At 40.0% G+C, this 27,522-nt stretch overlaps 1 protein-coding gene across 1 annotated transcript in view; it reads left to right on the top strand.

The window, feature by feature from the left end:
• Positions 1-27,522, top strand: part of RAD18 (RAD18 E3 ubiquitin protein ligase) — a 122,087-nt gene that overhangs the window by 63,300 nt on the left and 31,265 nt on the right. The window contains exons 10-11 of the mRNA XM_063291620.1: positions 14,272-14,409; positions 20,410-20,542. Coding sequence (XP_063147690.1) covers positions 14,272-14,409; positions 20,410-20,542 — 271 coding nt within the window. The remainder of the gene's footprint in view (positions 1-14,271; positions 14,410-20,409; positions 20,543-27,522) is intronic.

Below are 27,522 nucleotides of genomic sequence, written 5' to 3'. Positions count from 1 at the left end.
TAGAGCAGCATTATGCATACTGCAATAATTGCTAATCTTTGTGGGTATAATTTGTCAAGGACAGCTTCAATTGTATAGTCAACATAACCTGAAAGAATGACAACTGAGCAGAGGGCACGCCTCCTGGGTGACATCTGTTAACTCGAGTTCATCTTTCTTTTTTGTATGAGTTCAGAGTCACTGCAGGTAGGTAGTAGCTACTCATATGAATAGAGGGTGAAACTGAGATTTTTGTAGTACTTTAACACTGCATTGCTCTGAAAGTGCTTCTTTTCTTTTTGTTTGTATTGAAGGTCGAAGGATCTGAGGTTGCAGAGCTATTTCTGCAACAGAAGTTTTTGTTTAAGTCACTGGAACTCTTGAGTTAATGCCCAGCATTACTGAGTCCTTAACTGAGATTTTCTTGTTCTTGGCTTCTAAACAGACTGAGTACTATAATATTGGCAATGCCTTTTTGGAATCTTTCATTAAGTCCTCTTATTTGCTTCTATGATGTCCTTTCAGAATTAAATGGGCAAGTAGATGACACTTCTTTTATCTGTCATTTTTAAATGTTTAGCAGAATAGCCAAGAATTCCTACTATTCCTTTTCTGAAATAACGTTGCTGGAATACTGAACACAGGAATGAATATATGTATGTATGCATGTATATGTTTGTGTTGTGAAGTGTTATATTTTTGAGTGAAAAGTTAATGTTTCATCATGTGGGTCAGGTCCAGTTTTAATTCTTGGCATGTCAAGTTAAAATGTGAAGGATTCACATTTTAACTTGACATGCCAAGAATTAAAACTGGACCTGACCCACATGATGAAACATTAACTTTTCACTCAAAAATATAACACTTCACAACACAAACATATACATGCATACATACATATATTCATTCCTGTGTTCAATATTAAAAAAAAAATAGCTCTGCCTAAGGAATGTAACTTCAGCAAAGGATCGTTACCTTGTCGTGGTGCTGGAGCTTGAGCACCTCAATGATGCCATGAGCTAAACCGTGAAGGGCCACCCAAGACGGGAAGGTCATGACAGGTCAGACTAAATGCGATCCCTAGGGAAGGTAATGGCAACCCACCCCAGTATTCTTGCCGTGAAAACTAAATGGATCAGTTGTAATGGTTGCCTATCCTAATAGATTCAGACTCACAAGCAGGTACTTAATGATATCTGATTTATTAAAAGAATAGTATGCAAATACAGAGAAAGCTGAGAATGAATAAAAGTGCGCCAAATACAAACTAAAAACCCTCGCTTCAAACGTAATCTCTCCCCTCGCCCTGCCGTTGCAAACTCCCCCCGCCCCAGGTGCTGGTAACCGTTTGAACTGCCATCCTGGGAAAGTAACCTTGAACACATGAGATAACCCAAACACATTCCAACCCAGCAGCCAACAGATAACAACTCCCTGAGATGGAATCCTCCGCCCTTCCCAGATGAAACACGTATCAGTGAAATGACATGCGAAACGTTACGATGTACCAGCAACATAGGAACGGTGAACATGACATACTGCCCCCCCCCCAAAAAACTAAGGAGCAGGTTTCATAGGATAAGCGAGATGAAAGCGGTGAACTAAATCAGGAGATTGAACATCTTGTGCAGCCACCCACTCAGGGTGGAGAAAATGCTTCCATCGAATGAGGTACTGCAAGGTGCCACGTAGCCTGCGAGAATCAAGGACCTCTCACCTCAAAATGTTGCTGTCCATCAATCATAATTGGCGCAGGAGGTGTAGGGTGCAGATGCCACCGATCGTAGTGGTTGACAGGCTTGAGCAAGCTGCAATGAAAAACAGGATGTAAACGTCTAAGATTGTGAGGCAAATCCAATTTAAACATGACAGGGTTCACAACCGCCACAATGGGAAAAGGACCAACAAATTTAGGAGCCAATTTTTTCGAGGGCTGAGGAGACTTAATGAACTTGGTGGAAAGGTAGACCTTATCACCAACTTTGAAAGCAGGTTGAAGGGCTCGTCTCTTAGCATGCAGTTTATAGGCGGACTGGGCATCTGCCAACGCTTGTTGAATAACTGGCCAGGAATCACCCAGGTGCGCAGCCCAATCAGAAGCAGAACAGGGCGGTGTTGTGGGTTGAGGTAAATCAGGAATGGGAACAAAATCCCTGCCAAACACAGTACAGAAAGGGGTGTGTCCTGTGCTCTGATGGACTGCGTTGTTGTAAGCTACTTCAGCCAAAGGCAGGAGATCAACCCAATTGTCTTGCTGATAGTTGACAAATGCCCGCAAAAATTGTTCAAGGGTAGAATTAAGAGCCTCTGTAGATCCGTCAGTCTCCGGATGCGACACAGTGGACAATGCTTGCTTAGTGCCCACCAGCTTCAAAAATGCCCACCAAAACTGAGAAGTAAACTGTGTTCCGCGGTCTGTGACCAAGCGGGAGGGGCTCCCATGAATCCTGTAGATATGGACTAGGAATAGCCGGGCTAATTGCTGAGCAGACGGAATAGTGGCACAGGGAATGAAATGGGCTTGTTTGGAAAAGTAGTCCTTCACCACCCAAATCACAGTCTTTCTCTGACTAGGAGGCAGGTCAACAATAAAATCCATGGAGATCTCCTCCCAAGGGTGGGAGGGACTGGCCACAGGCTGCAGCAAGCCTTGCGGTTTGCCCCCCTTCCATTTAGACATGGCACAGACAGGACACAAAGCAACATATTCTTTGACATCACGTCTCAATGTAGGCCACCAGAATTGGCGGCGTACCGGGTGTAAGGTCTTCACAAAGCCAAAATGACCAGCCACTTTATCATCGTGGGATCTATTCAAAACCTCCCTTCGCAAACTGTCAGGGACATAGAGGCGGTTCTGCTTCCAAGCGAAGCCTCTGTCAAATATAACATTGTCTCTATTCACTTGCAACCAAGTGTCAGATTTCAGTTCGGAGAGAAACTTTTGTTGCAATTGCGAAGGAACCGCCGGCCTCCCCCCAGCCGGTGAAACTGAAGCTGAGGGCAGCTGCGCACGTCTGACTGCGAGTGACAGCTTGCAATCCCAACTGAGGTTCTGTCCACAGTGTACCCACAACATCAGACGCCTGGACCGAATCCTGGGGCAGGCGGGAAAGTGCATCAGCCAGGAAGTTTTTCTTGCCCGGAATGAACCTCAGTTTGAAATCAAAGTGACTGAAAAATTGAGCCCAGCGGATCTGTTTAGGACTGAGCTTACGGGGCGTGCTGAGTGCTTCCAAATTCTTATGGTCAGTCCAAACTTCAAAAGGACATTTGGCCCCCTCTAAGAGGTGGTGCCATGTGTCCAAAGCAGCCTTGACTGCAAAAGCCTCTTTTTCCCAAACATGCCATCACCTCTCCGTCTCAGAAAATTTGCGGAACAAATATGCACAGGGCTTCAGGCAGCCTGCAGCATCCGCCTGCAGCAGGAGTGCCCCAACTGAGAAATCGGAAGCATCCACTTGCACCACAAAGGGTCTAGTGGGATCAGGGTGTTGCAGAATAGTTTCAGCAGTGAACAGGCTTTTGAGTTTGCCGAAAGCCAGCTGGCATTCAGGTGTCCAATTAAGCAATGCTCTCGGGTTCTTCACTTTTCGTGTGTCCCCCAGCCCCTTCGTACATAACAAATCAGTGAGAGGCAATGCAATTTCTGCGAACCCCTGAATGAACTGGCGATAATAGTTGGAAAAGCCAAGAAAACTCTGAAGCTGCCTGCGAGTGCACGGGCGCTCCCCCTCCAGAACAGCTTGAATCTTTGCAGTGTCCATTTCAATACCCTTGTCCGAAATCCTGTACCCCAAATAGTCAAGCTGAGTCTTATGAAATTCACACTTAGACAGTTTAGCATAAAGCTCAGCCTTTCTCAGTTTGCTAAGTACTTGCTTCACCAAGCGCTCATGTTCCTCCACCATTTCAGTATAAATCAAAACATCATCCAAATAAACCAGTACCCCTTTGAACAAATGCTCATGTAACACTTCATCGATCAATTGCATAAACACCCCAGGTGCCCCCGCCAATCCAAAAGGCAAAACCTTGTACTGGAAAGAGCCCAGAGGACAATTGAAAGCAGTCTTCCACTCATCCCGCTCCCATATACGGATACGGAAATAGGCTTCCCTCAAATCCAGCTTAGAGAAGATCTTCCCCTTGGCCAGATGTGCTAACATGTCTTTTATTATTGGCAAAGGTTATTTGTTTAATATCGAAACTGCATTTAATCCGTGGTAATCTGTACAAAGTCTCAATGTCCCATCCTTCTTCGCTCGAAACAAAACGGGGGCGCCCACTGGCGAATTAGCTGGTTCAATAAAACCCCTGGCCAAGTTTTTGTCCCCAAACTCTTGCAGCGCCAATTCCCTTTGAGTCATGGCATAGATTTTTGGTTTTGGCAGTTGTGCATCTGGGACCAACTCTATTGCACAGTCAGTTTTTTGATGAGGTGGGAGTTGGTCCGCCTCCTTCTCACCAAACACATCTGCAAAACTCTGGTATTTCTCTGGCAAGCCTTCCAGTGGGGTGGCAGCCAAATGCAGGGTTGCTGCCACCACCCTCCCCACTGCTGCCTGCGGAGCGTCGTCCTCCCCAGGGGCTTGATAGAAACCATCCCCAAAAGTCAAAGTCCTATGCACCCAATTTATATATGGGTTTTGCTGGACCAACCAAGGGATCCCCAGAATGACTAAAGGCCCCCCCAGAGGCGCCACTACAAACGGCAGCCCCTCATGGTGGCTGCCCATTTGTAACGCCACCATGCCCGTGGAATGGGTGACTGGCTTTCCCCCCGCCGTAGAGTCATCAAGCTGAGTAACAATCATGGGGCGTTTTAGAGGGAAACTGGGTAACTCCAAAGCAGTCACCACGTCAGGGTGCATCAAGCAGCGTGAACACCCTGAATCGATCAAAGCCCACACTTCAACAGTTCTTGTGCGGGAGCCTAGCTTCACTTTCACTGTCAGTGTGGGGTAGTTGCCACTCACCGAAATATGGTCGTGCCCTTCCTCTACCACCTGCCCAGAGGCGCCCTTTAAAGCAGGTGGCTGGCGTTTCCCGCCAGCTGGATTAATTCGGGCTCCCCCTCGTCCCCGAAGTAAGGAATTTCCTCCACTTCAGTTTCAGCTAAAGCCCCTTTCATTTTCCTGGGTAAAGAGGGAGATTTCCCCGATGACTTTCCCGGATGTTCCTCGGTCTTTCCTTTCAGGCACGCCGCTGCTCGGTGACCGTCCTTCCCACATCGGAGGCATTGTCCCTTCGCATAGCGGCGTTCTCGCTCCTCTTCCCAAGCACGTTGGCCGGATTTTCCAAGGGGTGCAGCAGTGCGGGAACCCTTGCTGAGCCTAGAATATCTCATCACTCTCCAGTGAGCAAAAGTTTCATGGGCATGCTCAGCCTTTCCTGCCAGCTGTATCCACTCATAGAGGGAATCCGGGTCGTCTCGCCCAAGCGACCATCTTAGGACCTCCATATTCAGACCGTCCTTAAAAAGTTCTATCAGAGTGGATTGAGACCAATCCTCAACTTTTCCAGCCAAAGCCTTAAATTCCAGAGCGTAGTCTGCCACCGATCGTGGCCCCTGGCACAGCTCCTTCAATGCCCGTTTTGCTCTTTCCTTAGCTAACGGGTCTTCAAAGTGTAATTTTAATGCCCACAGGAATTCCTTGAACTCTTCCAGCTCAGGGGCCTCCGATTGACATAACTGTACGTACCAATTGGCCGGCCGCCCCTTGAGCTTAGTGGCAATGGCATTAATTTTGGCTCTTTCTGAGCAGAAACACTGTTCCCATTCGTCCATATAACTCCTTGCATTGGTAAGGAAGAACGACAGCTTAGTTGGATCCCCATCAAATTTCACGGTAAAGTCCTTTACCCCCATCCCAGGTGGTCCCTTCGCCACAGCTGGATGGTCAGGCTTTCTCCTAGCCCCCAAAGATCTCCGCTCTCGAGGAGGGGACCTTGAAATTCTTACCTTCAGCGCTCTCACTTCCTCCCGGTGCCGGGTTCTACTCCTTTCCTCCGGGGAAGGTGGGGGCGAAGACGGAGTCGAATACCTATGACTAGACTCCTCTCTCCTCCTCTCCCGTGTACCCCAGTCCATGGACATTTTCCGAAACATGAATTCCAAGGACTCCAATTTAGCCTCCACCAGTTTTATACGATCCGGGGTTTGGGAATCCTCCTTTCTCTCTTGCCTCACCACGGTTGGGGACAACGGGTACCGCTGCTTCCAAGACGTTCTTGACGTCCCTGGTAGGGTTCCCTGTGTCTCATCCCAGGTGATCAACTTGCCTGGTGACTCGCCGGTTGGATCAGGGGATCTTTTACCTCCAACCTCCTCACCTCCTGGGCTGAAGCTCGAACCCTCCCGAACTTCTGAAGTCTCTCAAGGAGGGACTCTCTCCGTTCGTGTTACTGTGGAATTGGGTTCCCCCTCGCTCGATTCCTCGCTTTCCATGGTTTGTGGAATTGGTTTGCTCATTGCTAGCACTTCCCCTCACAAATTATATTTGGAAAGGGGCTAACGGAAAAAAATTTTTTTTGGATTCTCAGCTTTATGTAGTGGTTGCCTATCCTAATAGATTCAGACTCACAAGCAGGTACTTAATGATATCTGATTTATTAAAAGAATAGTATGCAAATACAGAGAAAGCTGAGAATGAATAAAAGCGCGCCAAATACAAACTAAAAACCCTCGCTTCAAAGGTAATCCCTCCCCTCGCCCTGGCGTTGCAAACTCCCTCCCCTCCAGGTGCTGGTAACCGTTTGAACTGCCATCCTGGGAAAGTAACCTTGAACACATGAGATAACCCAAACACATTCCAACCCAGCAGCCAACAGATAACAACTCCCTGAGATGGAATCCTCCGCCCTTCCCAGATGAAACACGTATCGGTGAAATGACATGTGAAACGTTACGATGTACCAGCAACATAGGAACGGTGAACACGACACAGTAGAACCAGAGATATGTCGGTATACCATCGGAAGATGAGACCCCCAGGTCGGAAGATGGTCAAAATGCTACTGGGGAGGAACAGAGGATGAGTTCAACTAGCCCCAGACGTGATGATGCAGCTAGCTCAAAGCCGAAAGGACAGCTAGCGGCCGACGGTGCTGGTGGTGAACGGCGAATCCGATGTTCTAAGGAACAACACAACATTGGAACCTGGAATGTAAGATCTATGAGCCAGGGCAAATTGGATGTGGTTATTGGTGAGATGTCAAGATTAAAGATAGACATTCTGGGCGTCAGTGAACTGGAATGGACTGGAATGGACCACTTCACATCAAATGACCCCCAGATCTACTACTGTGGACAAGAGGACCACAGAAGAAATGGAGTAGCCTTCATAATTAATAGTCAAGTGGCTAAAGCAGTGCTTGGATACAATCCAAAAAACGATAGAATGATCTCAATTCGAATTCAGGGCAAGCCATCTAACATCACAGTGATCCAGATATACGCCCCAACCACAGATGCTGAAGAAGCTGAGGTAGAGCAGTTCTATGAGGATCTGCAGCACCTACTGCACAACACGCCTAAAAGAGATGTTATTTTCATCACGGGAGACTGGAATGCTAAGGTGGGCAGTCAAATGACACCTGGGATTACAGGTAAGCATGGCCTGGGAGGACAAAACGAAGCAGGACATAGGCTGATAGAATTTTTCCCAGACACTTCACTCTGCATAACAAACACTCTCTTCCAACAACCTAAGAGACGGCTTTATACATGGACTTCACCAGATCGACAACATCGAAATCAGATTGACTACATCCTTTGCAGCCAATGGTGGCGGACATCTCTACAGTCAGTAAAAACAAGACCTGGAGCTGACTGTAGTTCCGATCACGAACTTCTTATTGCACAATTTAGGATCAGACTAAAGAGATTAGGGAAGACCCACAGACCAGCTAGATATGAGCTCACTAATATTCCTAAGGAATATGCAGTGGAGGTGAAGAATCGATTTAAGGGACTGGACTTAGTAGATAGGGTCCCGGAAGAACTCTGGACAGAAGTTCGCAACATTGTTCAGGAGGCGGCAACAAAATACATCCCAAAGGAAGAGAAAACCAAGAAGGCAAAATGGCTGTCTGCTGAGACACTAGAAGTAGCCCAAGAAAGAAGGAAAGCAAAAGGCAATAGTGATAGGGGGAGATATGCCCAATTAAATGCAAAATTCCAGAGGTTAGCCAGAAGAGATAAGGAATTATTTTTAAACAAGCAATGCGTGGAAGTGGAAGAAAACAATAGAATAGGAAGGACAAGAGAGCTCTTCCAGAAAATTAGAAACATTGGAGGTAAATTCCAGGCAAAAATGGGTATGATCAAAAACAAAGACGGCAAGGACCTAATAGAAGAAGAAGAGATCAAGAAAAGGTGGCAAGAATATACGGAAGACCTGTATAGGAAGGATAACGATATCGGGGATAGCTTTGACGGTGTGTTCAGTGAGCTAGAGCCAGACATCCTGAAGAGTGAGGTTGAACGGGCCTTAAGAAGCATTGCTAATAACAAGGCAGCAGGAGACGATGGCATCCCAGCTGAACTGTTCAAAATCTTGCGAGATGATGCTGTCAAGGTAATGCATGCTATATGCCAGCAAATTTGGAAAACACAAGAATGGCCATCAGATTGGAAAAAATCAACTTATATCCCCATACCAAAAAAGGGAAACACTAAAGAATGTTCAAACTATCGAACAGTGGCACTCATTTCACATGCCAGTAAGGTAATGCTCAAGGTCCTGCAAGGTAGACTTCAGCAATTCATGGAGCGAGAATTGCCAGATGTACAAGCTGGGTTTAGAAAAGGCAGAGGAACTAGGGACCAAATTGCCAATATCCGCTGGATAATGGAAAAAGCCAGGGAGTTTCAGAAAAACATCTATTTCTGTTTTATTGACTCTTCTAAAGCCTTAAAGGAAGAGGCCGAAAAGGAAGAGGGGCCGACCAAGGGCAAGATGGATGGATGATATTCTAGAGGTGACGGACTCGTCCCTGGGGGAGCTGGGGGTGTTGACGACCGACAGGAAGCTCTGGCGTGGGCTGGTCCATGAAGTCACGAAGAGTCGGAAGCGACTAAACGAATAAACAACAAAGCATAGCATAGCATAGCATAGCATATGCCCTATGATTGAAAGTGCCTTCTTCCATAAGCCAAGAAGTAGGTCTTAAGATTCTCTGAGATTCTGGCCTCCCAGAGAGGAAGTTGGATTCAGCAATGATTTGCTCATTTTATTAACAACACCACAGCTAGTCCTTTTAAAAATTGAAGTGTTCTCTTTTTTATGTACATGTAAATAAGATAGTTTAGCAGAATATCTGGTAGTGTATTTGTCATTGTAGATGTGTAATCTTCAGTTTGGAACTAGATACATTGCTTTAGAGCCAGATGTTTGTGTGTAACATTGGCAACAAATGCCAAACTGCATTAGCTTTTCTTAACACAGGGAATTTTATAAGGAGAAGAGAAAAAAGAACATTGTCTGATTTTAGCTTGTGTATCAATTCCATGAGATGAAGAAAAGCAAAATAATTTATTTTGAAATACAATTTTGCTCTCCCAAAGTATAATGTTTATACTTGCATCCATTTTTATACTTCCCTAATTAGAAATCTGAAAGTGTTAATCTGAGGCTTTGCTAGACAACTGTGAAGTTCATATCTGAGTCTTTAAGTGTCCAGTATGAGATCAGATCCTTTGAGTATAGAAATACTGTCCGTGGTTTATGAAGCAATCACTATTCTTTTAAGCCATTGGACAGATAAGTCCACAAAGAAGGACACATGGGTAATATAATTAATAGCAATGTAGAGACTTGAGAACCAAGAGAATAAGAAATTCATTACTAACTTTGAAACTACTTGAGGTTAAGTTATATTGTGACAGCATCCAATAGCTGGCTGCTGTTACACATCCTGTTAGGACATGCGTGCTGTTCTTTTAGCTGATAAGCTGGAAGAAGAGATAACACACTTCACACAGACAGAAACCTTTCTATTTGTATGGGTAATTAAGATGCATTAATTACATGAGCTTGTCATTTCAAAATATCTTTGAAATGACAATTAGCTACAATTCATATTTTAGATTTAAAAAACACAGGAGCCAGTTTGGCCTAGTGGTTAAGGTGCTGGGCTAGAAACCAGGAATCTGTGAGCTCTAGTCCCGCCTTAGGCATGAAAGCCGGCTGGGTGACCCTGGGCCAGTCACTCTCTCTCAGCCCAACTCACCTCACAAGGTTGGTGTTGTGGGGAAAATAGGAGAAGGAAGGAGTATCCGGTATATTCGCTGCCTTGAGCTACTGTATTTATAAAAACAATAAAGGCAGGAGAGGAAATAAATAAATAAAATAAAAATAAATAAATATTGGTTACTCTTAACATCATCAGTAATTTTTTAGGGTTTTACCATCTATGAATCTGTTAAATACCCCTTCCTCTTTGTTTGTTATCTACTGGGTTTCGATGAAATTTGAAAAATAGAGTCTAGAAGAGATAATCTTCTACGTAGGCAGTTTACTCATTTTTCAAACCATTTTAAAAGAAGATTAGGAGAATCCAAAGACAAGGAATATTACTGTGACAGGATACCAGGAGATGATCACATGCCTGCTAAGTCACTGTAATTACCCTTGAATAGTTCACTAATGGATAAGGAAGACAATTGCTAGGAATGTTCTGAATCACCAGAGCCCTAGAAATTATTCACATAAATCTATTTTAATAATTCGCTTTTCATTTTCCTTCAATATCTAGTGCAGTATTGAAAAGGAAATGTTTCTTGCTTTAAGAATGAAATAATAGACGTATTTATATATTAAAAGTATAGCTCCCTTTAGTAATATCCTGTGTTTGACAAGATGTCTACAGCTCATAAAGTCTTTTTGGTGGCAGAGAAACTGAGAAATGTGGTGGAAAAAGCAGCAAGAAATTTAGATTTGTGCCCTGAAACGTTAAAGACAAACAAGATAAACATGCTATTTCAATAAAGAAATGTTATAGATGTATGGAATATATAGATTAAACTGCCTGCAAAATATTTCAGTGTAGACATTATTTATTTATAGCAGCCTCGCAATTTGTTGCTTACTTCTTAGTGCACATACCAGAAAGCTTTTAGGACTATCTGAATGATAAATTATCTACTCTATAAGAAATAAAAATAACCCTCTCTTCTTCTTCTTCTTTTAATCTTAAAGTAGCAGAGAAAAGTGGTAGAGCCATGTGTATTTCCAGATCATGGTATAAATTTTTCTTTCCTCCTCTGCTTTTTTCTTTGAGATTAAATATTTGAAAAGGACAATAGTTTTCTGCACCATGTTTAGAAATAAAACATTGCTCAGGAAAAGTGTAGCAGAAGTGCTGCTGCAAGGTTTAAAAATGTATAATAGGCTTTTGCACTGAAATTTGCTTTGCATTGAAATTTGATCTGGTGCAACATGAGACAGAATTCCTTGGAGATAAAACTCGGAAGCCTGGATGCTTTACCTCAAAAATCCTTCTCATCCATGAATGCCCACCATACTTTCACAGAGCTGTTGCATTTCACAAAGTTGTAAAACTCTATTTTACAAAGTTGTTGCATTTTATGGCCTCAGAACAGACTATTTCAGTACTGCATAATTTGTTGCATAAAATGCAACAAATTTGTGAAACAGGCTTTCTCAATGCTTAGAAGAAGACCTGTTATTTGAGTGAAGAATGGTGAGATCTGAAAAAATGTAAAGCTGACTGATCAAATTAGTTCCTCTGGTCTAGGCATACAGTATTCCTAAAGGTCTTGGGATTAGACTGAAGCATGCTTAGTCTGTCACAAGAGCTGTTTAGCTCTGCTGTACTGCTGGCCTTCTATTGCCCTAGAACCTGGCTGTGGATTTTTTCTTACAACAGTGCACTTGGTTTGTTTGTTTGTTTGTTTCTCTCTCATTTATATGGCTGCCCATCTCACACAAGGCAACTGGGCGGCTTACAACAATGAGATAAAAATAGTGAATAAATTTTAAAAATCATTATAAAATAAAGAATGTCAGTCATAGTGGAGCCATCTAACAATGTCTCCCATTTCCAAAGACCCCCAGGCTTGACAACCAGGTTTGAGGATAGCAGGGAAGGACCAAGCCTAATTTCAGGGAGGAGAATGTTCCACAAGGAGGGAGCCACAGCAGAGAAGGCCTGCCTTCTGGGACCCACTAAAGGCAAGCCCCTGGTGGATGGAACCCGTAACATGCCTTCCCTGCTTGTTCTAATGGGACAGGCTGATGTAATTGGGGAAAGGCAGTCCCACAGATATAGATTAAAATACTGTTTCAGACTTCTTGAAGGAAGGGCATACTACAAATGTACTGAACTAGACAAAAACATGAAATGTACTCAATGCTCCCTTCAATAGTATTTTAAGAGGAAATCTGCTTTAGTCTCAATAAAATATATAGGTTGATAGAAAGGCTTGAAGTTAGAGACCGTTGGTTGTATATCCATGCTCAGATTCAGGAAACTTAATAATGGTGCTTTATGGTGCAGCTTTTGTTGCCCCCACAAACAATAGGATTTTGCTCCTCACTTGAACATTTGAGGAAATAAGGAAAACAAAAATCACTATTGTTCATCCAGGTTAAGTCTTTAGAACAAAGCCTTGATATTGTCAAGGTTTTGCCTTAAACATTGGTTCAGAATTTGGATGGATCAAAAGAAGAAATCAATTGTTTCGGGGGGGGACAGTGAGTTAAGATCAGCTGACTGAGGTTGATATTCTTTTGGAACTATATCCCTTGACGTTTAATGTCATTGAGCTCAAGATGAAACATTGAACTCAATAGGCAATTTTGTAGTATGTGGTCTCTTACATGCTCTGTTCCCCTTTGGTCCTTAGATTTCCCTGACTCTTTTCCTATTGGAATGTTATATGCATAGATGAGAACTCTGAGTGGCTGAAGACAACTGGTCTTTGGAGAATCCACCTTAAACTGAGAGATACTGTATATCAGGATTTCTTAAAAGTGCTGCCATGGTGCTTTTAGTCATGTCAGAAAAATCTTAAAGCAATGGTTAGATGCCTCTGTTTATTTATTGAACAAGTGTGCTTTTTTTTTTTTGCTTTTTTTTCTATCAGGTGAAAAAAACAGCAAGAAAAAAAAAGTTAAAAGAAAAACAATTGGATGAACAGGGGAAGACTGATATATCTGCTGCCTGTAGTTCGATTTTTTCCTACAAATGCTCTGCCCATCCCTGTATATCTGTCTGTCATATAAGGTTGTTGCACATAAATATAAAGAAAATAACCAAATCCAATTTTATCTCAGTGCAGCTAATTTGGCAATTAAACTGACAATGCCAGATTTCTTCATCCTGATTGTATATCACAGCCTTGTATTCAAAGTAATTGTAGTCTCATTGGTGATTTACAGGCTTTGTAGTTTTAGAACTGGATTCATGACAGGACTGTACAAGATGCATGTTGAATGATTTGATGTAACCTATTTTCTTACTGCTTGCTTTCTTGCATCCTTAGAATTGTTAGACTTAAAACATCATAGCATCAGGGCATTGTGTAATTAATGCATCTTAATTACCCATACAAATAGGAGGAATAGTTCTACTAAGTGACAGTGAGTGAAACTGTGGCCAATCCAGGATGTAAACGAAATAAAAACAACCTGAAAAGTTGCGTTAACGAGAACACATACTTATTAGAGAAAGTTGCAGATGATAACAAATGTCTGCCAAAGGATTGACAGAATAGAATAATACATGGAATGCTACAGTACTGCAATGAGCAAATTTTGGCTGAGTAGCATGTTCCTTGTTCAATATGTGTTCAGTTTTCCTGAATTCTGGTGGCCTGATGCATCTCACTCTATGCTCAGAACAGGACATATTTCTGTTCTGAAGTAGAAAACATATTTCTACTTCTTTATACTTTATACCTGGAAAATGAACTGCTAAAATTACAGGCCAATAAAACATATTTTAACCTGCTTCCCAGTTTAACCATGTTAACCATTTGTGGTACATCAAAAAGAAGGGGTACGTACTATTTGTTTACAACAACAGTAACAAAATATCTCCTGCATCTTTGTCTGTTTTCCTTGTATTTACCATAACCAAGTGATTATTCAAGTCTATTTTCCAGTCAGAATTGTTAATTTCCTTTAATTTGTCTTGAGGCTGAGTTTAAATGACTCTGTTTTCAATGGAAATGTATCAGAAATTTTAAGTAAAATCAGAATTTTGTTATATATTTATGCATTTGGTGAGGATCTTCTGTACACATATATTTTTATTTTTCAGGAAAGAAACACAAAGCTGAATTTCAGCTTTTAATTGACCAAATGAAAAAACGAAAGAAAAATGAAAGTAAACAACCAATAAAGGAAGAAAGACTGGAGCAGAAAGAAGCAACTACTGAAAAAGTACCTAAAGAAATTGGTATGCAGTGTTAATTTTGATAAATTAATGTGTATAATTTCATTAATTAAACAAAAAAATAAAACATATTTATTTCCATAAGACTTGATTTAGTGAACTTCTAAAACACTTGTCCAACTTTATTTTGGATATTTCTAGTTCTGTAAGATAGAATTGCATCCAATGGAAAGTGTGTTTGTGAGTTGCTTGTTTAGTAACTTGTATACTAGCAATCATACTCTGCAGTTGAACAAGAAAGGTTAGGCATGTATTTTAATAAGATTTTTAAAGTCCTAAAGGTGAACAGGTCGAACAATTATTATCTACTATATTCCATGTCAAAGAAAGACCATGGAAGAAGGAAATTGTGTATCATGAAAATAGAAACAGTTTTTGGCTCCTGCATTTTTAATTCCTAATGTTGCAATTATTTTTCCTTATAGGTTGAATTTCAGCTATCCAGCTGATTTCAACTTCTGACTTTTCCTTCTAGCTACCTCTTGTCATAAAGAACATCAGGTGTGATTCCGTCCTTGTACATGCATAACCAATTTACCGTATTTCTTGTGCAAATTTCTAACAGCTGATTGTATCCATACTCATTAACATTGCTTCCTACCTGGGAGAGAAATGTTGAGTATGGAGGCATGAGCTGGGCAGAACAACATTTGGATGAAAAAGGAAGTGAATAAAAGGATTTAGAGCAAGAGGTACAGTTATTTGGCAAGAATTATAAATTTGTTTAATTCACTTTCGATATGAACTAACCTAGTAAATTGAAAAATGAGTCAGAGTTGTCATTTCTCAGTTTTCAGTGCTATTCTCTGATTAAAGAAAAAATATGCTATGAAAAACTGCATACAAAAATGTGTACATTAAGGGAATTGTGTATATTATGGAACATTGCATTCAAAATGTATACATTGGGAAAATGTATATAAAATACATGTTTCCAAAAATTCCACTTCCCAAAATTGTTCCAAAGCAATCCCAGATTGTTTTGGAAGTTGGTGAAAGGGCTAAACAAGGACCTTCCAGCAGAGTGAGTAGAACTGAGCAGAACTGAATCCTATTTTCCCAATGTATACATTTTGCATGCAATGTTCCCTAATATACACAATTCCCTTAATGTACTATACACATCCTATTTTCCTTAGTCTCCATGAAAATAAGAACATGATAAAAAGGAAGCTATAAATGCTTTGACAACATTGAAAAATAATAAAGCTGCAGGTGTAAATGATAGAACTGGAAAAATGTGGATATGGTTTGCCCAGCTGACTGTGTGACTCGATTAATGTGTATATTAAGAAAGCATCTGTGTCTGACAGTTGGAAAAATACTGCTACTGTTCCTTTTACAAAGAGAAAGGTGACAGCAGTGAATGCAGTAACTCCAGTGGAAATAGTTCACCAAGCATATCTGGGAAGTGTTTTGGCAGAATCCTGATCAAAAGGGTACAAGAGATGACAATAAGCAAATTTTGGAAAGTGCAGTGCAGTTTAATTCCAGGAAGAGGATGTGTAGTCATTCTCTTCTTGGAATTGAAGACCATTTTGCTCTTCAGTAGGTCACTGAGAAATTTGGAGAAGTCTTATGATAAAATGAATAGGCTTGAATTATGGAATCTTTTGTATAAATACAGAATTGCAGATTGGTTGCTCATCATTAGAGAGATATACAGTATGTTGGAACTAAAGCTTTTAGCATACAGTGCTACTCTTTTTCTGAAAGGTTCAGCACTGAGCCAGGAGTAAAAAAGGATATGTGAAAATCCCCTCCCCTTTTTAAAAGTATTCATGGTTAAGTGTATAAGGAATATTTGTCACGTTAGTGGTATGTTAGCTAGGAACATGAATGTGTGGGTACTTCTGTATGTTGGCAATTTCATATAATCGCTGAAAACTTGAATGATTTGCAGCGTTTGTTAGGTTATTAGATGTAATTATTAGATGTGTTAGATGTAATGAAGAGTATTAGATTTGTTAGATGTAATGAAGAGTATGGATATGAAAATAAATATATCAAACACCAAGGTGACAGAAAACAGAGTGAGCGAATGGGTGCAAGTCATACACACCTGATGAAAAAGTAAGCAAGAAGATGAATTTGTGTATCTTTTTAGGATATTTACTAAAGATGAGAAAATGGATGGAAAACAGTTAATAGATGCAAATGCTAGTAGAAAGATAATGAGTAATATGTGATGTATTTCAAAAGAAGTAAAAATAACTGTCTCGAAGACAGCCCAGTTTATTATGTAAAGTGAAAGTTGAATGTATCAGAAGAAACATAAAAGTAAGTTAAATGCAATGGGAATAGCTTACCTCAGTGTGTATGGTAAAACCGAAAAAAAATATGGTCAAGAATGAATGGGTGAGAATGAATGTGGATTGAATACATAAATGAGTGTTCGGTATGAGAGAAATATGTTGAAGTGGTTTGGTCATTGGAAGGACAGAAAATTGTAAGTACCCTTTAAGTGTTTTCCTTCCCTTTGAGCCTAACACACCTCAGTGTAAGGAGGACAGGGAGATGGTTAAAAGCCCTGGGTTTGGAACAGCTGGGTGTGGTGTGGGTGTGTAGGAGAAGCAGAAGGAAGCCAGGGTAAAGGCTTGTAGCAAAGGTAGAGAAGGAACAAGTGAAACTTTGTCCACTTAAAGGAGAACTGGGTTCTAAAGATAGTAGTAGAATTGTTAGTAGTGTTAGTAATAGAAATAGTAGAGTGATAGAATAGCTTAGTGACCTACATGTATTAGTTAGAATAGACAGAGTAGTAATAGTGATAGACGTATAGGTTAGTTGGAAAGAATTGTATTAGTTGGTCACCTAGGTAAGAAAAAAACACTTTTATACTGTAATTATTGGTTTTATAAGTAAAAGAACCCCCCCCAACATAAAAGGGGTGAACAAAAGGTCTTCGTGTGCAGTGTCTCATTTGGGAACGTCTTGGTGAGTCTGAGTAAGCTAACCCTTGGGTATCAAACGAACCTGTGACAGTCATACGCAGAATGAATGAAGATCAAATCACAAAACAAATACATGAAGGAAAACTGGTTGAGAGGGAGGTGAATACTGAGAAAGTCAGTTAGATGGAGTTCATGAGATCCTTCAAAAGAGACAAAAAATAAAGTCTAAAGAACAAGAGTCATTGTACCAATCTATATATAACTGTGGTGGAAGCAAGGATGGTTAGCAAGGAAATATACAAGGAGATAATAGTGAATTTTGTTGGTATAAATTAGATTTAGTGAGATTTCCTTTTTTTTTTCTTATCTCCTGTGTCAGATTTCTTTTGCTTAATACTCTTTTTCTGAATTTTGTGTAATGTTGCTTACAGTGAAAAGGAATGGCATGTGTGTGTGTTTGAAGTCTGAATTTTTAAAAAATAATCATGATTTACTTTTATTTATGGACAGATTCATTTTTTGCTACTTCTATGGAAAATTTGTTTTGCACTTGCATCTTGGTGATTAATTCATTTTAAGGATCTAAATCCCAACCGTTCTCAAGTCAACAAGTTTGCTGTTCTGGCCTGTCCCTGAATCTTGACCTGTTTTTGTTTTTTTTTGAAGTAAAGCCCTCATGAATAAAAATAAACAGAAATACCAAGTTGTTTTTTGAACCTTGCTATTGACATCTTATGCAGCACTTGAAGCCAAACAAATTTGAAAGGCTTCCAGGAATAGAATTTATTGCTTTTAGTTTATCCAGCAATAGTGTTCTTTTGTATGTTCAGAAATCTTACTGAATGGAAGAATATCAAATTTATAGTTTGAAGTCCCTTTTACCTGAATTATTCCACAACACTGAAAGACTGATCAACGTTTCTAGTCAAAATAATAAAATCATACTAAAAGAATGGTCTGCAAGGTGAGAAATATTCCATAGTTAGAACAGATTGCTCTAGTAGATTCAAAGCATAGTGAAAATGCATCTGCATCAGCCCTTCAAGGTAGGCCAGACCAGGAAACTGACTCCACAGTTTTTAAGTGGAACTATACCATATTGATAAATCCTATAGGAACAGAATTTTGAAGGCCTTCTCATCTGCACTGGTGCCTTATGCCTCTCCTTCTCTGTGCACTTTTCCTCCTCTTTAAAGTTTTCCCATTTCCTCTGGTTTATATATATTTCATCAATTGATATGGCATTCCAACTCAAATTGTGACTCTGGGTGGTGAATGTAGGATGAAAGCCCAAAACATAAACCAATAAGATAAAAACACATGAAGGAAGCATAACCTAATCAAAGCCAACCCACAGCCATTCAACTTCTGGGCATTACAGACAGGCTCATGTAGCACCCTGGCCCAATGCCCAGAGGAAAAGACAGGTCTTCAAGACCTTGGGGAAGGTCAGCAGGGTCAGGATGATCCAACTCTCAGGAGGAATCCTTTTCCAAATGGCAGGCACCACGACAGTCAGAAATGACCTTTTTTTTTTTTATCATTTCCTCTTCCTGCCAGCCCAGGATCCAATCATCTTCCAATTCTATTTCTACTACAGTACTGTTGAAGGAGAAGGGGCAGGGTCTGTATGTGCGTATGAGTTTTGGTTTATGTCTCTCTGTAAAGGGTTTTATTATTAAACATTTCAGTGACCCTTTTTATACATGGCCCCCCATGCTTTTTTAACACTTTCCTTAGCATATCTTTCCAACGCATTTCCAGCCCTTGCCTTATTGGATGTTACTTTCCTGCCTTTAACTAGGAGGAGTTAAGACAACAATATTTATTGGGTTAGTTAATACTTTGGGATTTTTTTTACAGATCAGCTAATCAATTACCACTGGCAAATTTTATCAGGATATCTCAAGTCTTCGTTTATCAGCTGTAAAACTGTCACACAGAGGGTCATAAAGAAGGGTCTTTGTAATGGCTTAGTGATACTGGTTGTTCCAGAGACTAAGTACACTTAAAAACAAATGGACATTTACATTTACTGTTCACTTCCTAAACTAGAAGTGTCACGCATATATACATAACTACCCAGTTGGGTTTACCTGGACAAACTAGGCTTGAGTTCCAGAGGAATTGAAGTAGGACATTTGGTGTGCACATTACCCTACTCATTCTGAAGTATTATAGATCCCATACATTTTTATAGCTTCCCTCATGGGTTGGCCAGTATGCTTGATACTCTCCTCAAGCTTTCTCCTACTTTTCCATTTGAGTGCCATCACTTCATTCAGGACTTACAATTCCTCATGTTTCTCATGATTTTTATTGCCCAATCTTCTACCCCTGAAAGACGGTTTTTCTGTCGTTCCCTTTTCCACGGTGTCCTCCTCTTACCTTTCTAAAAAGGCATGGGATTTGGCAACTGGGGCAGGGTGAGTGGCAACTTTTGGAGATGTCGCCTTTCATGTAGGGATCTTTTCCATTCACGTGACTGCCCTTTAACAGACAAAGTTTCACTGTGCTAGTTTTATTTATTGATATACACAAGTGTGTGTGTGTGTGTGTTTAACTGTGTCTGACTTGGGAAAGGCTATTATTTACTTATTAAAATGGCTGGGGTTGCCTTATCAAAGAGTGCTTGGTTTACTTCTGATTTGAAAAGCTTCACAAGAGTAAGATTTCTGTGCTGAGTGACTCTAAGGAAGAGTTGATGCTCTTCACTGAAGGTAGAGCAGCTTCTTTCTGCAGGTTTGCTAATCTCTCTATGAGGTGTGGGGAAAAGAGTTCTTGTTTACATACTCATTCATTTCTCTTGCTGCCTGTTCCTTTTCTTCCAACTTCCAAAAGTAATTCTTTCATTTGAACTCCAGATATGTGTAATATGGGATTTTTTCTTTAAAAAGTTAAAAAATCCACTTAAACATCTTACAAAGTTTAGCAATAAGTAGCTTAAAGCATGGATTTTCAAAGGATTATGCAAATACAAACTAGTAGGTCGTATGTCCTTATCTGAACATGTTTCAATTATATACTAAGAAAATAGGTATTTTGAGGTAAATGTCAGTTGAAAAATAGCCGCACCAATTTGCTTACGGTTGTGCTCTGGTCTTCCTGCCAGGAGAAATACTAAGTGTCGAAGAGCAAAGCAACTGGGCCTCTGTCAGCGATCAGTCCCCAGAAACAGAAGCTCTAGCCTTGGAAGCAAGCCACTCTCTTGTTGCCACCTTTCAGTCCTCTGCATCCTCAGACAGGTGTGTATATGTGTGTAGGCAGTCTTTGTCATTAGAGAGGTGGGCCCCAAAATGGAAGAAGAGTGTTGAATGGGATGGAGGTTTGGCTACAACTGAAATTACTCTATATCTAACAACAGTTACCTAAGTCTACAATATATAGTATTTCCCTTAACTGCACATTGTATCTCTGGGGTAGTGAAATTGTAGGCCCTGTTCTGACTGCATTTCCTGATATATGGAAATCCATAGTTGTGTCATACCCACCAGACGTATATGCTGAGCAGTGTTTTCCTATTTCTTCCTTTTTGACATAATCCATCTGTCTAGTTAATTTCCATTCCAGCTCTTGTTGCCTACTTCTCCACCCTCCTGATTTCCAAGGTATTGCTTTGTCTTGCTTTCTGCTCGGGTTCCCATCCTCTGTACTTATAACTCCTGTTTCATTGTTTTTGCTGTTTTACAGATTTATTATTGCTTATCAGATATATATTGCAGCACTCTTAGCTACTTAGAATGGGATTTTTCGTTGTGTCTGTCTCGTTCCTTTTCTATGCCTTGTTGCATTCTGTGTTTGGACGTCTCCTCAGATTCAGATACCATTTACAAAGAGCCATGTTGAGTTGTGCTTGAAGAAACAAAACTAGCCTAGGCTTTTCAAATTTACTGATCTCATCCAGTTGTTTTTTTCTACAGGGCTGTGACTTTAAAGGCACTGGACCATTTTTATTATTGTGAATGTACAATGTTACCAACTTGTAGTCAAGTCTTAAAAGATCCGTAGAACAGAGTAGGATAGAAATTTAGGAAGCTGGCTTATATTATTCAGAACATAAACCCTTGCAACTCAGCAAAGTCTATTCCAACTACCAGTTGTCCAGCGAAGGTTTTCAGAGAGGGTATCTTGGCCCTATCTGGAGATACCAGGAATTGTATGGATCTTTTACTTACCATGCAGCCCCTCTCGTGCTATGCTATGGTCATAGAAACAGAGAAAAATGTCTCAGATTGTGTCAGGCCATTGGTTCATGTATTTCTTTGCATGGATTAGCTGCAGTTCTGTGGGGGGTTTGACAAGCATTTTTCCCACTTCTGGAAAACTCCTTTGCTTTCATATCTTGAGCGCTATTGCTAAGCTATGGTCTTTCCTCTGGAACTTCTTAATGAAAAATGTCAGAAAGCTAAATTTAATTTAAAAACCACATCTGTAACATACAGTACTTTAAGTTAATGGTATTGGTGAATTAGGAGTGGTCTTGTTTTTATCTTTAAATATTTTTGGCATAGCTGACTTGTTCAACTGTTCTAGAGGTCTTGATGTGCATATTATTTCATTCATTCATGCTTCAGGGATGACCTTTATATGACTTGTCAGGTTTGTTGTCAAGAAAAAAGTAATTAAGCAGAGAGGCACATGAGAATGTAAAGCATATAAAAGAATTTGGAGAGGGAAATTGGCAATGTCAGTTATATTTTGAGAAAACAATTTTTGAAAATGAAATGTTTAGCATACTTAAGGAACAGATGTTTCTCATTGTTATTGTATCTATGGCTAGCAGAATGCTAGTCCAGGGCACTGCAGCCACATAATTGAATAGTATTTACATTATGTACTTTTCAGCTACAACTAGGATAAAAGATATGCACTTTATTTCTGTGTCTGAATATTAAAATATTATAACTCATGTATAAGCATATTGAAAGAAGGGAATTTGTAGTACTCATTGACTGAAGAATATAGGCATATAGAAAACTAGATTATATCAAGTCAAACTATTTATGTAGCCCAGTACTATCTATTCTGGCTGCTAGAGGCTCTGCAGAGATTAAAGCACGGATGTCCTTCGTATCAGCTACTACCTGGTTTTTCAAATTGGCTGCTATCCCTGTGTTTGTGCATGGCCTGCGCTGGCCCTCCCAGGGCCTCCCCCAACCCCCTGCAGCACCTCCAAACCCTCATGACACCCCTGCCCTCTTTACCTGGAACTCCCACCGCTTCCCACTTAACAACCAGCACATCTTGGGGTTACAACAGCAACCGAGACCACGGAGATTGCCATCACTAAGGATGCAGTCACATGACGTCACACTTTATGTAGCGAAGGCAATCCCAGTCCCACTTGCCACTGTAACCCAAGGACTATTTGTACTAAATTAACAGGAATTTGTGTTGTTGTTTAGCATGCATTGGTTATGCGTAGTCTGTGTCAAAAGATGTATTAGTTTCAGTGCACTTAGAATGGTTTCTACTAACATTTCTACCTATGTAACTCTTCTAGCCCACTAGGGGAATGATAGAATTTAGATTTACTCCCTGAAAGAGCTTTCAAAAGTTGTTGGGGATTTAAAAAGAAAAAAAAACTTGTTTTATAAATGAAAGTCTTACTTTTTTTCCCCCAGGGAGCCTTTTTAAAAAGATTGGTTCTAATCATATTCTAAACACATTTTCTTGGAATCAGGAAACATGAATTCAGATGATATGTGGTCAGAATCTAACTATATGTTTGTAGATACTTTTAGAACTGGGTCTCCAAGACAAGCTTGCAGTTAAAAATATTTCTAGAAGATTATTATAATACCATTTTGTGTGTGTGTGTGTTGTAAATTTCTAACCTCAGTCTTTCTTAATAAAATTTCTGCAAAGGGCTGCATTTTAACAACCAACAAATATTTTTAAAGGAGAAGAAGGAAGAAGACATTGGAGAAGACTATATCATAACTTTAGAATCTTTAATGGGCAGTCTCCTAATTCTGGTGTAATGTTTAGCTCAGTGCTTCTTAAACTGTTGAACCCAATTACACCTGCAGTCAGGACCAGAAATATTGGAACAAGGATAACTTCTTTTGGCATTTGGCCTCTGTACACCACCACAATGAAGTTGAAAGGAAACACACACAGGACTTTCAGCTGTAATTCCAGGGGTCTGACAAAACTGGGGCACTAACCATTCAGGAAGTACGGCCAGTGGCAAGGCAAAACGGACCCAGCTCCTTCGTCTTTTTTTATAAGACTTAGTTTCTCATCCTTGATCATCCCTGCCATTCTTTGAACCTCTTCTGTCTTTTGCCAAGAAAACAACAGACTTGCGTCCATGGGATCATCAGAGTTGCCTCAAGACATACTGTATTTGCGTTTACTAATAATTGTAGTATATATACAGTACATTTATAGGGTAGTGTGAAATCTGATAACTCATGAATTAAACTATGTTCAGATGATAGGGCTTTCTTTTTCTTCTTGCAATCCTTGTGTCTCACAAGGCAGTTCTGCTGATGAAATAGTCATAAATCAAGTTGAAGAGATAATGGATTGGTCTTAAACTTATTCATGTCAAGAATAGACATATTGAAGTTAATTTAATTTAATTTAAGCCACACTGATTTCGGCGGTTTTGTTCTGCATGTAAATAGATAAAATGTTCATCACTATGTATACATTTTACATTAAAGTTAAGATTTTCTTTTAAACCAGACAAGCTATAATAGAAATATTCAAATGAAAGATATGTGTATGTGTGGGTGTGTAACACACACACACACACACACACGTATGTATGTATGTATGTATGTATAATGAAGTAATTGTTTCCAACATTTTCTAATGTACAAATTGGTTCTAATTTTATAGAAAATAATGATTTTATTATCAAATTATTCAGCAATTTTTAAACTCTATTACACCTGTAAATCATAAATACAGGTTGCTTATTAAGCATTATTAAGAAAGAAAAAAATAATGAAATCTCAATCTTTATAGCAATTATTACTGTTTGTTCCAGCTGTCTGTTGAAAAAAAAGTCTTCCTCAAGTAAAAACTCTCTTATGCCCTGTACTTAAAAATAAGATTATGAAGTGCTAGGGCACCACTGAAGCAAAAAAGAAGGAACAGTTGTTTCAAACCCTTTATGTATTGCTGTCCAATCTTCAAAGTTATTTTCAGTCCCTAAGTTGTGATTCTGTTACATTTCTTTTTAGTTACTTTGACATACAGCAGAAATAATCCTCGTGACAGTGAAACAAATGTTAATTGTGGTGGAAGAGGCAAAAAAACTATCATGTTGATATGTTCAAACATGAACTTTATTTATAAATCATAATTTGTATTGTAACGCATGCAATTTGTTTACAATATAAGCATTTAAAAGCTTTATGTTCAAATGAATATACTTCTAATGTTACACTATGGTATCGATTTACTGCAGTCCTTCTGATCTGAAAGCAGAAAGGTGCTTTAGAGCAAGGGTCCCCAATCCCCGGGCCGCGGACCGGTACCGGTCTGTGGCCTGTTGGGAACCAGGACGCGCAGCAGGAGGTGAGCGGTAGATGAGTGAGCGAACTTACAGTCTGAGTATTTACAGCCGCTCCCCATCGCTCACCTCCACCTGAGCTCCGCCTCCTGTCAGAGAAAGCAAGCCCATTGGCTGCTATCTCCAAACGGCGGGAAGAAAGAACTAAGGTCGGGAAAAAGAGGAAGCACTTGAATCATCCTGAAACCACCACCCCCACCCCCAGTCTGTGGGAAAATGGTCTTCCACGAAATCGGTCCCTGGTGCCAAAAAGATTGGGAACTGCTGCTAAGGGCACATGGGAATGCTCACAACCCCTGCCTGCAACTCCTTAAAACAGTTTGTTTTTTTCTGGGATTGTGTAGCTGTCCTCCATAACTGTAGTGTAGTTTGGGGGAAAGACCTGCTTGGTTTAAGGAGCATTAGAAAAGTGCTACATGAATGCTCCTGTGCATTCCAAAGCACCTTTTTGCTTTTAACTTGCAAGTTGTTTCCTGGCTTAATGAACTACGAAATATTTTCTCTACTTTACTCTTGGTATTTGGCAGCATGATGTAATCCTTTCTTTTTTAAAGAAGCTAACTTTAAAAAAACACTTTCCAAGATCTTTTACAGGAAAAATGATCTCATTGAACAGAAAGTATCTTAATTTTTTTCTCAAAAGACTAAAACTATTGACTGTAAACTGTTGGCAGAGTGCTAGAAAGCATTTGGCCCAGGAGAGATCAGAAAAGTCACACACCAGGCATTTCTGTAAAAATAAATTTATTTACAGAAAGCACAAAAACATATTTGCAGGCTTCTGCATTCTCACAGGCTCTCAGAGAGGAGAGAGATCTCCCTCAGCTGCATACACTCTACATGCCTAAAAAGAAGGAAGTGAAACAAGCTAACTGCCCTCGGTTCAGGCTATTAACAACTATTAACACCTGAAAAGAGGGCAATTAAATTCAACCTCTTCACCAGGCCAAAATCATTTGTTACCACAGTAACCTTAATCTGTAGCAGAAAACAATATACCAAACATAAACAGTGTTAGAAGCTGGGCAGTACATTTTTACTTCAGCTTTCCTTTGCTTTATAGACCTGTGAATGTCGTAAATGTGAGGATTGGTCGCAAAGTTACTTTTTCATCACTGTCATAACTGTGAATGGCCAGTAAACAAGGCAGTTGCTAAACGAAGATCGCCTGTATTGAAAGTGCAATTTGATATCTTTTTATAGTCCTAAACAGATGGTAGTACCTAGCTGCCCTTGGCTGATCTCAAAAAAAGTTAAAGGTCAGACTTAGTACTTGCATGGAGTTTAAAAGGAAATCACACTGGGAAGTCAGTGATAAAAAACACCAACATTCTAGAAGAAAGCAATGGCAAACTGTTTCTGTATTTTTGCTAAGAAAGCTGCGAGAACATACAGATACTTGTTTAATGGACTTGAGTGTGTAGTGACTTGTCATGACTTTGCTCATGCATTGTGTTTAGGTTTAGGTCCTAAGTTGACCATTCCAGATTGTGTGCCAGGTCATTCACTTATGGTTACCTATTTGGAAAGATGGAAGAGGAGGAATGGCTGGTTACACTTCAGCTGTAAAGCAGTTTTTAGAATCTGGAGACACAAAACTGCATTGCAATACCTGTCCATTTCATCCAATATTATAATAAAAAGGTCCAGGGAATAAATGAAGAACGGATCAGATTTGAAAGCTTACCTTGCCCACTTTTTAATAGGTAGTGAAGTTCAAGAGCAGACTATGGCATGTAAATGCTTTCTATAAAGAAAGTAACTTTACCACTAAATTATGTCTTGCTAAAAGCTGATGTCTTCCTTGAGATTACCTTCCGATGAAAGGAGGCTCAGCTATACGCATGAAATGGAATTACATCAGGTATATGATAGGCAAGCTCACAGAAATAGTGCTCTAAGAGTCCTTTCTGTTTGTTACTTGGTTCTTGCAACATGCCAATCCATAACATAGTTTGGGTTTAGCTTAGGGTTTTTTTATTCGTTCAGCCATTGTGGACTGCTAATATTTTATGTGTATTAGTTGTACTAGTAGTATTAAACCAGCTGGGGAAAGCATGCAGAGCATGGCTTCTGGAATTCTTTCCAATCCCTTAAAAAAGGTTCAGTTTTAGGTGGGGGAAACGAGGGCGTGGGGCTTAGAATGGAGCAATTGGTAACACTGAACCATTGTCTAGCTGATTCTCCTGGAAGGATGGACTGGGGATTTTTTTCTTTGTACTCTCTGGCCAGATTCAATGCATCTTTAATCTTTTTTTGCTGGCTTCTTGTGCCATATCAAATTTAGTCCTGTTCTGTTTGTTTGCTGGAGACTTATGAGGTTGATAGACAATCCTAACATTTTTTACATAATGTCTTTCCAATATTCTGCTGGGTTGGAGAGAAAAGAGGCATACATTTCTTAGTTATTATATAGACCTGTCTTAATCGTTTATTTTACAGTGGTGGAATGACTTCAAACCCTGTTTTCTACTTCTGTAAGATAAAAATCATATCCACTGCCAATCTTTTGGAAGACTAGATAATAAATGTTAGCCTTTAGTATCTATTTTTGTCAAAATTTTCATTTTGCCACTGCTTTTTAATGAATAGGTCAAGTAGCTAACAAAAAAAGCCAAAAATTGGGCATTTAAAACAAACTTCACCTTCTAATAATAAATTAGCATTAAAATAGCATTTAAAATAACTTAGCAT

This window comes from Candoia aspera, chromosome 2 (assembly GCF_035149785.1).
Source record: "Candoia aspera isolate rCanAsp1 chromosome 2, rCanAsp1.hap2, whole genome shotgun sequence".
In the NCBI taxonomy this organism is placed as follows: domain Eukaryota; kingdom Metazoa; phylum Chordata; class Lepidosauria; order Squamata; family Boidae; genus Candoia; species Candoia aspera.
The sequence above is the reverse complement of the archived record's forward strand: the minus strand, read 5'-3'. Positions and strand labels throughout refer to the sequence as shown.